Source organism: Myotis daubentonii, chromosome 18, assembly GCF_963259705.1.
Source record: "Myotis daubentonii chromosome 18, mMyoDau2.1, whole genome shotgun sequence".
Lineage (NCBI taxonomy): Eukaryota > Metazoa > Chordata > Mammalia > Chiroptera > Vespertilionidae > Myotis > Myotis daubentonii.
Genome location: NC_081857.1, coordinates 39,408,495 through 39,422,280, shown reverse-complemented (window position 1 = coordinate 39,422,280; position 13,786 = coordinate 39,408,495). Strand labels below are relative to the sequence as shown.

Below are 13,786 nucleotides of genomic sequence, written 5' to 3'. Positions count from 1 at the left end.
TATGTGGGAGGCAACCAATTGATGTGTCTCCCTCACATTGATGTTTCTGTCTTTCCCCCTCCCTTCCACCCTCTCTTAAAAAATCAATGGAGCCCTAACTGGTTTGGCTCAGTGGATAGAGCGTTAGCCTGCAGACTCAAGGGTCCCAGGTTCGATTCTGGTCAAGGGCATGTTTCTTGGTTGCGGGCACATCCCCAGTAGGGAGTGTGCAGGAGGCAGCTGATAGATGTTTCTCTCTCATCGATGTTTCTAACTCTCTATCCCACTCCCTTCCTCTCTGTAAAAAATCAATAAAATATATTTTTTTAAAAAATCAATGGAAAAATATCCTCTGGTGAGGATTAACACACACAAAAAAACTAACCTAGACTTGACCAGTAACAATGGCGGACTCTACCCTCCCATACCACAATACAACCACGCGAGGGTGGTCACCCTAAGGCACATTATGAGAGGCAGCTACAGAGTGGAAGCAATCTATAAGGCACCTGCCCACTCAGAGCAGCAAGCATCACCCCTCAGCTCCTTTACACAGAAACCCCGGAGGAGACCAGCAAGGTAAAGTGGATGCCGGGGTCACCCAGCACATTGAGTGTGCAATTGGGCGCACGCAGTTCCAGGAGAACACCTGGGAGATGCAAATGCCATCCATTCATTCTAACCCAGTGATTCCGACGGCCCCGCCCACCAGCTGGTCCTGGCACCTCTGGTCCTCGGACACACCGATTCAGTGGGACCTTCCAGGCCCCAGGGGCCGTCTAAGCAGCGGAAGGTCCAGAGTGCACCCACACGTCTCCACTGCAATCCTCCGAAGACCCGGTGCTCAGGTGGAAAACAAGTGACTCAGAGCTGGCGGCTCTCCGGAGGAAGCGTGCGTGGCTGACCCACCGCTGCAGCTGCTTCAAGAATTGTTTCCTGCAGCTGTTCGGTGGTCAGAACGCTCCTGAGCTGACTTCCTGCCGCCCTGCGCAGAGGACGCATGCACCAGTCCCACCCCCGCTCCGTTCTGCCCCTGGGCCAGCGCCAGGGCTCCCAGGCCCACAGATGTGCACAGCCGCTCAGAAGATAACCGGGAGAATAAACGCGGAAAACACCGCCCTCCTTCTCCACAGGAGCCCGTTCGTAGGAAACACACACGCACACAGCTGAAGGCCTGAAGGCCGAGGGTCTGCATCACCGAGGGTCTGTAATGCCACCTAATGGAGTTAACCAAGCCCCGGGGACTTCCCAGCCATCACCTTCACCACTGATGGCGGCAGATTAGACTCTGTGAGCTCCGTATGTGTGCGCCCTGGATAAACTACACTGAAAGGACTAGGACAGGGCTGAGGGTCTCTGAGCACAGCTGAAATGGAAGGATGCATGTACTAAACAGCATGTATTTGCAGAAACACAGAAACCGATTCCTAGAAAGTTTCCTAGTACAAAACAATAAATATTTCCATTTTTAAAAGAAATAATCCCTCTCTCTCTCACACACACACACACACACACACACACACACACACACACACACCAAAAAAGGTTTGAAGTGTTCCAGAGAGACCAAGTCTCCACCTGATCATCAGCAAGTGCCAAAAACACCAAAAATGAAATACAGGGAAAATGAAGAATGGACAAACATAGTGAAAACCTTCGAAAAAAATGCAACACAAAATACTGACTGGGTTGCAAAATAGATCTACAGAAAGTGAGTGTAAATGCCATTAGATTTTTCTTATATTCATTTAAAGAAGGGGGGCCGGGGGGGGGGGGGTGCTAAGTTGCACCTGCTCCGTTATTTCCTCTTGTTTTCTCTCCTTACCTTTCACAGGTCATATCCAGCCCTAATGAGAGCTCACCCTGGGCCCTCTTGCCGCTGCTCTGGGAAAGGTCTGCATAGTTTGCAACCACACACAAAATTTGCTTCAGTCTCATAAGCAGGACTTGTCAGTGCCTTTAGTGTGCCAGACCCCTCCCACAGAGGGAGGACATGGCCTGCAGTGTTAACCCAACTCATGTGAACAAGGGTGTTTTTTCCGAAGCTACCCATTCACATTTCTCAAGACAATGGGGTTCCTTGGGCAATGCCCTTCTAGAAGTTTTCAACGGTAGTAAGGTTCGAAAACAGTGAAGGGTTTTGTGAACTGGCTCAAAAACTACTAGAAAGCAGACCCAACATGCACTTGAATAATCACTGGCGTGTGAAGAATGACCCGTGCATGGCCCGGGCTCTAGGGCTCTGTAAGACGCGGTGAGAATGGGAAAATCTGCCTGGTGTTAACTGCCCGGGTGAAATACACCAGCAAAGACAGTGAAAGAGACGGAGAGGCTCCTCAAAAGGTCGCTCTGTGCAAAAACAAAGGAGGATCCTGCTGCCGAGGCCGAGGCCGCAATGGCGCCAGCGACCAGACCCCCCATTCAGACCCCACATTGGGGAAGGCCAGGGGCTGCTGCCCCTTCTCCGCCGAACAGACACAAAGGAGGCCCGGACCAAGCTTTCTCTGTCCGGAGGGAATCACTGGAGAGCTTAGTTATGGAAATACAGGCAAGCCCCGGCTGTCGGACGGGAGGCGGGAGGCGGCCTTTGTGGGCAGACACAGGTGGTCTCCTGGGGACCCTGGTGGGCTGGGCCGGCTGCAGGCTGGCAGTCGGCTGATGAGCAGGAAAGTCCGGGCCTTCTGGGAGGAAGGAGACCAGAGGTCCCCAATGCTGCTCGGACAGTGGGAGTCGGCACCTCCATAGAGGTTGAATGAGGAGACCCCGCCCTGGCCGGTTTGACTCAGTGGATAGAGCATCGGCCTGTGGATGAAAGGGTCCTGGGTTCTATTCTGGTCCAGGGCACATGTCTGGGCTGCAGGCTCGATCCCCAGCAGGGGGTGTGCAGGAGGCAGCCGGTTAATAATAAGGAGACCCTGACCCAAGTGCGCTGGCAGGAAAGCACCCAGGAGCCCCTGAAGAGAACTCGCCACACAGCTGGGGGGGATGTGGCCCGGCGGGTCACCACGGAGGCTAAATAAAGTGCTGTGGGCACAGAAGGCAGCGGGCGGGGGGTGTCAGAGCCGCCCAAGGAACCTCGCAGGACCCATCTTCAAGGGCACCGGCTGGCGGACCTGGGCTGGAGAGGGAGTGCCAGGCGGTGCTGGAAGTGAGGCTAATTAGGGCCCCGTGGGCCACAAACACCCCGGAGGCTCTAGAATAATTCAGGATGGAAAATACTTCGAGGAAGAAACATCAAACTTCTAACAAGAGTGGGAGTTCAAACAGAAAATTATAAAAAGAGAGATTTACATGTCAAACGCTTCATCCTGGGCAGTAAAAATAGACGGGACATGTGTTAGTGGCTGATCCATGGCCGGCACTCGCCAATGAGGACCTTTCCAGCCAGGACCAGGGCGGCCCCCGAGGCCCCCTGCACCCACTGCAAGCCAAGCCGAGGAGCCTTGGGTGGGGGAGTTTTCCTGTGACCGGAGGCCAGGCGGAGTCCCAGGGGGACACACAGGGAGAGGGACACCAGCACAGGTTGCCCCGGTCCTGCCGGGATGCAGGTGGGGCTTTAGGGGGGGAGGGGGGCCTCAGAGTTCACAGGAGGACCGGAGGCAGGGGGTGGGGACATGGAGACTCACGTCATTGCCTGTCTCTTTTATGGCTTCTCACACGTAAGAAGTTTAACTTTATGCCCAAAGACTACAGAATAAGTGGCCATCACTTCTGAAAGGGTGATTCCAGTCACCTCGTACACATCAGTGTTGGGGGCACACACGAGAGCCATAACATGAAAACATTCCCTGTAACAATCGTCCTTGGAAATAGCTATTAGTGAAGGAGTCATTTAACCATCTCAAACATCTCAGTGATTCGTTTCCTCCCCAAGTCACCTCCCCAAGTCAAAATAGAGAGGGGCCACAGAACATCCCCAACTTCCAAAAACGCGGAGTCTTTGGGGTAGAGAGAGAACTGGAGGGAAACGATACTGGTCCTCAGACATGCAGGCCACTTAAGTCACATGTCCTACTTCAACAAGATAAGAAACAAGTATTTGCTTAAAGGTTCTCCAATTTAAAAAAAAGAAAACACATGAAAAAATAAAACGCAGCATTACCTTCCCGAAGTCCCGGACATCGAACAGGTCGAAGGCCTCGAAGAGCTCGCTCTTCCTCATTCCGAATGTCTCGCAACAGGCGGCCAGGAAGGTCCGTATGTTCTTCAAACAGAGGAACTGAGGGGCAGAAACAGCCACTGTTAGGCCGCGCGCCCATGCCGCCTGGCCTCGGTCGCTCCCGGAACGCCGTACAAAGCGCCCGGGAGGAAGCCCTCAGTCTCGGGCTGCTGCTCAAGGCCCTGCAGCAGGATCTCCCAAGCAGCCACCCGTCCCGGGCCCCGGGGACACGCTGTGACCAAGGCAGCGAGATGTCTGTCCTCGTGAACCTCCTGTTCCACGAAGACGGACAAGAACAAACCCGGCAACAGAAACGTTAGTATTTTTATTTTCATGTGGAGCTACGCGCAGCTGAAAAAAATAAAGCCGGGCCCAGCCCACGTAGCTCAGTGGTTGAGTGTCAACCTCTGAACCAGGAGGTCATGGTTCAATTCCAGGTCAAGGGCACAAGCCCGCTGAGATTGTGGCTTGATCCCCAGCAGGGGGCGTGCAAGAGGCAGCTGATTGATGATTCTCTCTCATCACTGATGTCTCTATCTCTCCCTCTCCCTTCCTCTCTGAAATCAATGAAAATATATTTTATAAAAATAATAAAAATAAAGCCAGGAGGAGGATTTGGGAGGGCTGATCAGGGTGGTGGGAGTGAGCTTCAATGGGAAGGTTGGAGAAGGAAGGTGTCAGAGAGAAGAGGACAGGTAAGCAGGGACCTGAGGTGTGAGGCGCAGGCCAGGAAGAATCCAGGACAGAGCCTCCTGCCTAAGGCAGCCTCTACCCAGGCCCCACGGCAGCAGTGACTGAGGATGTCTGAGGAAGGGGCGACATGGCCTGGGCTGCTGCGTGGCCAGCAGAGGGGGAAGGTGAGCAGAGGGAAACGGGATCGAGAATGAAGGACCCTGTTGGACAGGTCTGTACTCCGACTGAGACAGGAGGCCTGGGAGCAGAGGAGGGACGCAATCTGATATTTTTAAAGGGTCTTTCAGGCTGTCTTGCATGTAGTGTAGAAGGGGCTTGAGCAAGGACGGAGACGGGCAAACCTGATAGGAGGCTATTGCAATGATCCGAGTGAGAGAGGCCCAGGGGAGACGGGTGTTACATCTGGCTGCGCTGGAGTTGAGATGCCCGTTCGTCATCCCATAGGAAGTGGACGAGTCTGGAGTCCGGGGTACAGGTGTGCACTCCACACACAGAGTATACACAACCGTGGTTTTCACCACGATGCTGTCTGACATAACCAGGGAGAAGGCAGAGGGGAGGAGAGGAGAGGGCCTGGGGCCAGGGAAGCTTAGGAGGCCAGGAGACGAGGAGGAACCCACCAGGGTGAGCAGAGCGACCAGGGAGAGAGAACAGCCCAGGGAACGGCTCTGCCCTGAAGCACGGAAAGCGCGTGTTGCCAGGAAGGAGGAGTGGTGAGCTGGGTCAGCAGCCGCTGATGGTCAGGTAAGATCCGGCCCAGCGCTGTGCACGGAGCCGGCAGTGTGCAGGCCCCGGGTCCGCCGAGACAAAAGCAGCGGCCGCGTGGGGACTGGGATGAAGGGCGGATGGCGGCAGGTTCAAGAGACAACGGGAAGAGAAGAGGTGAAGAGAAAATACAGGCTCTCGCAATTTGCTGCAAAAGGAAACAGAGGGCTGAGGAGGTAGAGAGAGAGAGAGAGAGAGGGAGGAGGACTTTTCAAACACAATGGAGCTGCTCCGACATGACCCTATTTTGATGGGAATAGCGTGACAGCGCGGGGAAAGCTAGTCACGCGCGAGAGAGGGACAGTCACCCCAATGAAGCCTTGAATGGCCACGAGGCTGCTCCCAGACCACATGGGCCAGTCACAGGGAACAGAGTGTCTTTTTTTTGTGGAAAAGCTGAGCCTGGACAGAGCCCCCGAGGCTCATCAACAGCCCTGGGGCGCCGAGGGCAGGCAGACGCCAGGGACGCTGCAAACACCACCAGAACTCAGTGTCACTGTCAAAAACACCGACCCACCCAAGCAAGTGCACGCACCCCTCAGTGAACGCGTCCTGTGTGGAACTATCACCCGCCATGGGGCACGTGACATAAAATTATCCACCTCCAGAACGCGAGAGGCCCCTGAGCTACGCCTGCGGCGCGTTTCTTTCCTTTCAGCCCGTGGATGTTTTATGTGGTTGTTTTGTGTCTCACCTTGGTTTGTCCTTGAATTCTCAAGAGGCACATTTTACTTCCTCTCCACTTGAAAGACCCAGATTTTTCCAGGGGCTTAACTCAGACACGGACTGCTACCCTTTAACAGGAACCCCCCTCAGATGCTGAGGCCGCAGGGGCGAGGGCCACAGGGAAGCAGCAGCCGTGGCGGACGCAGGGCCTGCGTGCACCCTGAACATCCCGGGAGGCCGGCAGGACACGGCGTGGCTCTGCGTGCAGCCCTGCCGCACAGAAGCACTTCTTTACAGATTAAAAGCCTTGCATTCAGCCAAGACGGACAATAATGACTCTCCTGCGGCTTCTGCAACTGCTCTTTTGACATAATTAAGTGCCCGACTCATCGCTCACCCAGGAGCAGAACATAATTGCACCCGCCCCTCCCGAAGAGTCCTCGCCCAAGTCAGAGGCCCCGTGTGGGAAAGGCGACCGGGACTTCCACCCAGCGCTCTGGCCCTGAATTCAGAAAGCAAGTATTACCGCTGAAAGTAAAATACTGTATATTCTGTGAAATGTGGCCATTATGCAGGCATAGAATCGGATTTTAAAACAGGCCTTCCCTTCTGTCTAGAACCAGTCTTCGCCTGACTCACCCCTTAACTAGTTCGATTCCACTCCGTCCCACAAATATTTGCTGGGTTTGACAAAGGTCCCTGTACACTCCCGCTTTTCCAGGCACTCCTCAAATTTGATCACCCCTTAATCCACGTACTCTGTCAGTCTTATTATTGAAATCTGTTCGTCCATCCCATGTATTTCCTGTGAACCAAAAGCTAAGTCTAGAGCTAAACACTTTTTGGCAAAAATACTCTCATATTGTGAACCTTCTCTTTCATCACATCAGAGCACACGGAATGTTATGCTGTCCCGTTATTACTGATGGTAAGCTTGATCACTTGGTTTAGACCAGTGGTTCTCAACCTGTGGGTCGCGACCCCTTTGGCGGTCGAACAACCTTTTCACAGGGGTCGCCTAAGACCATCCTGCATATCAGATATTTACATTACAATTCATAACAGTAGCAGCATGACAGTTATGAAGTAGCAACGAAAATAATTTTATGGTTGGGTCACAACGTGAGGAACTGTATTTAAAGGGCCAGAAGGTTGAGAACCACTGGTTTAGATGGATACTGCCACATCTCTCTGTTGTAAAGGTACATGTCCCCCTTTATATCAGTAAAAAGAAAAAAGAAAAAAAAAACCCAAAACAAAAAAAAACCTGGGGTGAGAATTTGGAACCATGTGGCTGTCCTATTTCCCAATTATTTTTCATCATGGATTTATAGCATTCGTTGATAACTGTTGCCTCCATTATTCCATTTTGGGACTGCAAAGGGGTGCTTTTTCTAATTCTTTCATTCCGTCTCCGCCTTTCTACTCCTCCATGCACTTTTTTTTTCTTGTGTAACAACAATCAATTGCCATCATTCTGTTTGCTGTTCAGACTGTCCCAAATCTGACAACTGGGGGTGCCTTCAAACCACGCCCAGTGTCCTCTGGACATGACTCTTTCCTGCAACCAAGTTGTCCCAGCCCACCTCCCAGTTCCTCTGCTCTGGTTCTGGAATCAGCCATTTCTCCAAGCAGGTCTGTCTCCTTTTCCTGCAAATGGTATGTAGAAACCCAAGTCTGAGCACCAGGCTGCTCCCAGATCACAGGGGCCAATCACACGGGCCAGTTCTGTCAGAAGAACCAGCCCCTCCGCCCTTGGCTTCAGCATGGGTCACTCGCAACAGAAAGAGGTGATGCAGGTAAGGTCGGCCTCACTGCTCTCTGACATCCTCAGGCCCAGAGGTTCCGACATCACGGCGGGGACTTGGTGACCTCCGTGGACTGACCGACCGACTTGCCACTTCCACACACTATTTATGTTGTTGTGTGATTCAGCTCCCAGGGAACCAGCCCACACGTTCTAGACTCGCTCGGCCATGCTGTCTGAGCATCCCTGGCCCTGTATGCTTTAGGTGAGCACGGTTTATGTAAAGCCTCCGCTCCACACCGGAGACTCGGTAATAACTGTGTCACCCACTTGCACACAAAACCGAACAACTGGCTATAAAATGCAGGATGCTGGACTCAGCAAGGATGACTGGGCTGTAAACAGAAGTCAGACCCACAGGGGAAATGCAGCTATAAACACGGGTGCTGTGACAAGGGAGGGAGAGTTGACACGGCTGGGCACCCAGCCGTGCCATCTGACAACTGACCTGGGTCACTACCCAGACCAGGAGGCAAGTCATCTCCAGTCTCTCTCCCACGATCGAGATGTGAGATTACGATGTGGTTCCCAAATTACGCACCCACGTGCCCTGGAACACCACAGCAAACACCCGGGACACTGCAGGGCATTTCGGATTTTCAAGAAAATCACAGGAATGCTCCACACCCGTCAGATGCGACACAAACCACTGGTTCAGGTCAGTGCGAAGTCCCAACCGTAGGTCGCACGGTGCTCCTGCCACGGCCTGCCTCTGTGAAGCTGGGTGCACGGCAGCTGCTGTGATTAGAAAGCAGTACGGAGCCCATCAATGCAGGACCAGAAGTGGGGGGCGCCGGTGTGTGAGTGATGAGGGAAGTTGTGCCATGCCCAACAGGTAAGTAGCTATGGGTATTTAAGAAGGAAATTAAGAATAAAACCTTTTTCCTTTCAATTTGTCTGTATTCTTTTAAAAACATATACTAGTATGTATATGTATATGTGTGTGTATACTGTATGTATGTATGTATAATACATATTTTTATTATTATTTCTAATACATATTTTTTATTATTATTTCAGAGAGGAAGGGAGAGATAGAAACATCAATGATGAGAGAATCATTGATTGGTTGCCTCCTGCACGCACCCTACTGGAGATCGAGCCCACAACCCAGGCCTATGCCCTTGATCGGAATCAAACCTGGGGTTGGTCCTTCAGTCCGCAGGCCAACGCTCTATCCACTGGCTAGGGCTATATTTTTTTCTTTCCCAAACAACCATGAAGTTGTCTAGAACTAACAACTTAAAAACAAAAATGCTAGGGTTTTTAGATTCATAGGTACAGAGAACATTTTGATGGTTGCCAGAGGGGAGGGTGGCTGGGGGATGAATGGGTGAAAAAGATGAAGGGATTAAGAAATACAATTAGGTAGTTACAGAATAGTCCCCAGGAAGGGAAGTATAGCACAGGGAATACAGCCAATAATACTGCAGTAACTATGAATGCCACGAGGTGGGTACTAGATGTATCGGGGGGATCGCTTCCTGAGTTATGTAAATGTTTAATCACGGGGTTGTATGCCTGAAATAACCTAATATTTTACATCAACTGTAATTTTAAAATTAAATGTTGGGTGACTTGTTTTGTTGTTGTTGGGCCCAGCGGTGAAATGGGGGGGAAATCACAGTTGCTAAACGTGCCGTAAGCAGAGAAGATGTGAGTACCTCTGTTGTCCATGATTCCAACCTCCAAGGCCAAGGCCAGCAGGCTGAACAGCGTGTGGGCTCCAAAGGTTTGACCTAGTTCCGAGCTAAGTTGCTAATGTGAGCCATAAAAAGGCTGCCTGTGATTGGATGTTCACGACTATTTGACATTATCGGGGTAGCAGAAGGGCCCAGAGCTGTTACCACATACTTGCCACCCTTACGTTGACTTTGCTCATCATCCACTCTATACCACTTGTCCAAAGAGGATGATTGCATCATGTTTGCTTCACATTCAGGAAGAATAAATTACATCGACTTGGGGATGGGAATGAGACCCCTGGAATGCAGTGCCCTATGTCTGGCACAACCTGACAGGCCAGCCTTACCTAGAACCCTCCTGCTCGCCGCCTATCTCAGGTCCGCCCTCCCGTCATACACCACTTTCTCAATGAAGCGTTCCTACCCCAAATCAGGGCCCTCATCCAATTCTCTAGCCTCCAAGTTGCGTGCGGGTAACCACTGGCATGTGCTACCGTATACTTATATGTATTTTTGCTTTCTAGAGAAAGCCTTGGGTATGCCTCTAACTAGCCTGAAATAGCTCTCAAACAACAATGCTCCCAGTGCCTACCCAAGTGCCTTTCACAGGCCCAGAACTGTTCACTGAGGATGCTATTAACGGCCTCTGACATTTCAATACTTTTATACTTTTTATAAATGGAACGGCATACTTTGCACTCAGATTGCAATCCACTGAGCCAATATACTCACCACGATCATATGGAAACTACTTTCAAAGGCATATTTATAAAGCACATTGGTTTTTCAGTTGATTCGAAGTTATTTTAAGAAATAACTTCATCATTTATATTTCAAATACTTAAGTTTTGCTGCTGATTTTTAATACTGCTTTCTAAGATAGAAAATCTATAATCTTCTTAATAAAATGAAGCCACTTCTTTAAAAAAGAAAATATTGCCTTTTTTTTTTTTTTTTTTGCTTTTTTGTTTGTTTGCTTACTAGCTTGCTTGCTTGCTTTTCTGCCTTCTGTAAGGAAAGGTTAAAGATTCATGTGATAATCCAACCTAACAAATATATTCAAGTCAAGCATGGCCACCCAAGGAAGCACTAGGCCAGCGGTTCTCCACCTTCCTAACGCCGCGGCCCTTTAATACATTTCCTCATGTTGTGGTGACCCCCAACCATAAAATTGTTTTCGTTGCTACTTCATAACTGTAATTTTGCTACTGTTATGAATCGTCATGTAAATATCTGCTATGCTGTATGTGTTTTCCAATGGTTGCGACCCACAGGTTGAGAACCGCTGCACTAGACAGAAACTCGTGTTGTAAAAGCTGCTTCATATATATAGGTCAAGAGCTTATTGAAGAAAAAAGTGCCACTGGAATGTTGAGATCATCAAAGGATTGCTCCTATATCATAAAAGGAAAATTCCCAGATCAAAAGTTTCTCATCGTGTCCTAGCCCATGTGGCTCATTTGGTTGGGCGTCATCCCATGCACCAAAAAGTTGCTAGTTCGGGCACATGCCCAGGTTTAGAGCTCAATCCCTGATGGGGGGGGGGGGGGGGGGTGTGGGAGGCAGCCGATGGATGTTTCCCTCTCACATCAATGTTTCTCTCTTTCTCTCCCTCTCCTTCCCTCTCTTTAAAAAGAAAAATCAATAAAAAATATTTTTTTAAGTTGCTCATTGTATTCTGATTCCTGAAGTCTTAGCGCCTCTGAGGAAGTGCCCATTCCTAGGAGACGCACTAATGTCCAGAAAGGCCGGGAAGGGCCCTTGCAGCCACTGAATAATATCCTTTAAGAATGGCTGTTATCAAGCCCATCACAGCCGCTCCCAGAAACGCAGAGGCTTGTTACCGTGGCCACAGCCACGACCGAGCGGGAGCTTCTCAACCACAGGTTGCTTCCTGAGCCTCTTTTCTTGCTGTTGGAAATGGCCAGCGGCACATGGCACATGGCATATGGCACATGTCACATGTCCAGGTGAGCTCTACAACTGGGAAGTCTTGTCAACGACTGAGGCCATGTCTCCATGCTTAGCACCTGGTTCAGGACTCGCCATGAATTTCTTTTGTTAGTTTGTTTTTAATGCCGAAGGAAGGGAGGGAGGGAGGGAGGGAGGGAGGGAAAAGAGGAAGGGAAGGGAAGGAGAGAAGGGAAAGGAAGGGAAGAAGAAAGACAGACAGACATATAGACAGAAAGACCCAAATACATGGCATGGTGTCTATAGTCCCAGGAACTGCTTACAGGTACTTCACATTACATTCCTAAGGCAAGTCTCAGTGATTATTATAGTAGGAATTATTATAATTAAATTTAAAATTGCCATTTAAATGAAACCATCCTATATAACCCCTTAACTATATACATAAGTAACACCTTTTGGGTTGTTATTTGTACAAAATCTAGTATCTAGCAAAGGCCGCATAACAAGCCAGAGGCCTCACCCCATCTAAATAAACCGAAGGAAGGAAGGAAGGCCTAAAAAAAGAAAGGAAACTATCAACATTGCCTTCTACCTGAAGTAGAGAAATCTGTGTATTATTATTATTTTAAAATGTACAGGCAGGCCTATCAACCGGTTCAAAACTCACCGGTGCTTCTTCTGTGGCTCATGCTACTTAAACAAAAAACGACCTGAAATATCTGAGGTCCCTCCTACCTAACTCAATCAACTTTAGCAACTTCCTCATGTACAGCCTAACTCAATTCTTCTGCAGCTAAACAGCAATTTCTTATTCCATTATGTGACAGAGACACTGCATTGTCTATAGGTATTATGCTGCATCGTTCTTAAAGGATATTATCTGATTTTTTTCCCTTACCGAAAGTACCTTCCCCTCCAGAGCTTAAACAATACTTTTGTCTCTTCCCAGCACTCAAATGAGCAAATGACAGGCCGGGTGGGTCTCCACACCCTCTCATCACACCCGGGGCTCAGCGCTGCTTCCTCTGCATCAGGGTAGTTCTCAGGACATCCCCGGTGAGAAAATCCTGGTTTCGTGCTCTCTAATTACCATTCCTGAGACACCTTTGTGAATTCAGACTTCAAATGCGACTCAGAAAACAGAAAGCGGTCATTATCACCCAGCCAAGGGGAGAATCCCACACCAGAGCTGCCACTCCAAGCGTCTCGGGCCATCCCATCTCTTTGGGGCAGGAGGCGGGCGGCCCTGGCCCACCTCCCCCATCTGGCACCAGGCAGAACACAGGCCACCACGCCCCGCAGGGAATGCAGCCAGGGCCGGCACAGCTCAGAATGAGAGGTCGCATCTAGAACTGCTTAGTTCGCCGTGGTAGAGTGAGGGCGTACCACGTGCCTCATGTCGGGTTCCCTAGGATAGTCACGGTGGAGAGAGATAACGTCTTCCTCATTGTACAGATAAGGGACCTAAGCCTCCGGCCTGAGGTCACGTCGCTTTAAGAATATGCTGAGATCTGAGGCTGCAATCTGATTTCATTAGCAGTTTTAGTTCTGCTGTTGCTTTAAACACAGTCCGAAGACTGTAACATGACAGACATCACCTTTCACCTCACAGCGCTCTTCCATTTAATTTCGCTCTTCACCACCACACCACGCTCCTTGTTTCTCGAAAATGGCATCGAACGTGAATGAAGCATTAGTGGACGTTCATGTATACTGCACGGTTTGGGGTGGAACTCCAAAATGAAAAGGGCTTGGGCCTAGCCCCACCCCGCCCCCACCCCCCGGACACCCCTGTCTCCATAACAACTTCCTGGCTGAGTCCTCTCTATCATGCCTCCCTTTCAACTTTTCCCAGGGGCTGGAAGCCTGGGAGCTACATCTCCCAGATCCCGTGCCAGCGGGATTTCGGTGTGGGCTGGGTGGGCGAGAGGCGCGCCTGTGAGTGAGACGGCTAGAGAGGAGGAGAAGCAGGGTTCTCCCCCAACAGTGGCAGGCAGAAGTGGGGACGAGGGTCAGGCTGATGTTTGCGCAGCTGCGGGCGACGGGCTTGGCAATCATCCGCTCTGGGACTGCAGGTCGCTGAGCTCGTAGGTGGTGGCTTCCTGCGATTCCGGCTCT

General features: G+C 50.6%; 1 protein-coding gene across 3 annotated transcripts in view; it reads right to left on the bottom strand.

The window, feature by feature from the left end:
• VAV3 (vav guanine nucleotide exchange factor 3) overlaps positions 1-13,786 on the bottom strand; it is a 163,723-nt gene that overhangs the window by 132,598 nt on the left and 17,339 nt on the right. For all 3 annotated transcript variants that reach the window (XR_009449880.1, XM_059674535.1, XM_059674536.1), the window contains exon 2: positions 4,082-4,198. Coding sequence is in view for 2 of the 3 variants with exons in the window: in XM_059674535.1 (XP_059530518.1) it covers positions 4,082-4,198 (117 nt within the window). In the remaining variant the exon portion in view is untranslated. The remainder of the gene's footprint in view (positions 1-4,081; positions 4,199-13,786) is intronic.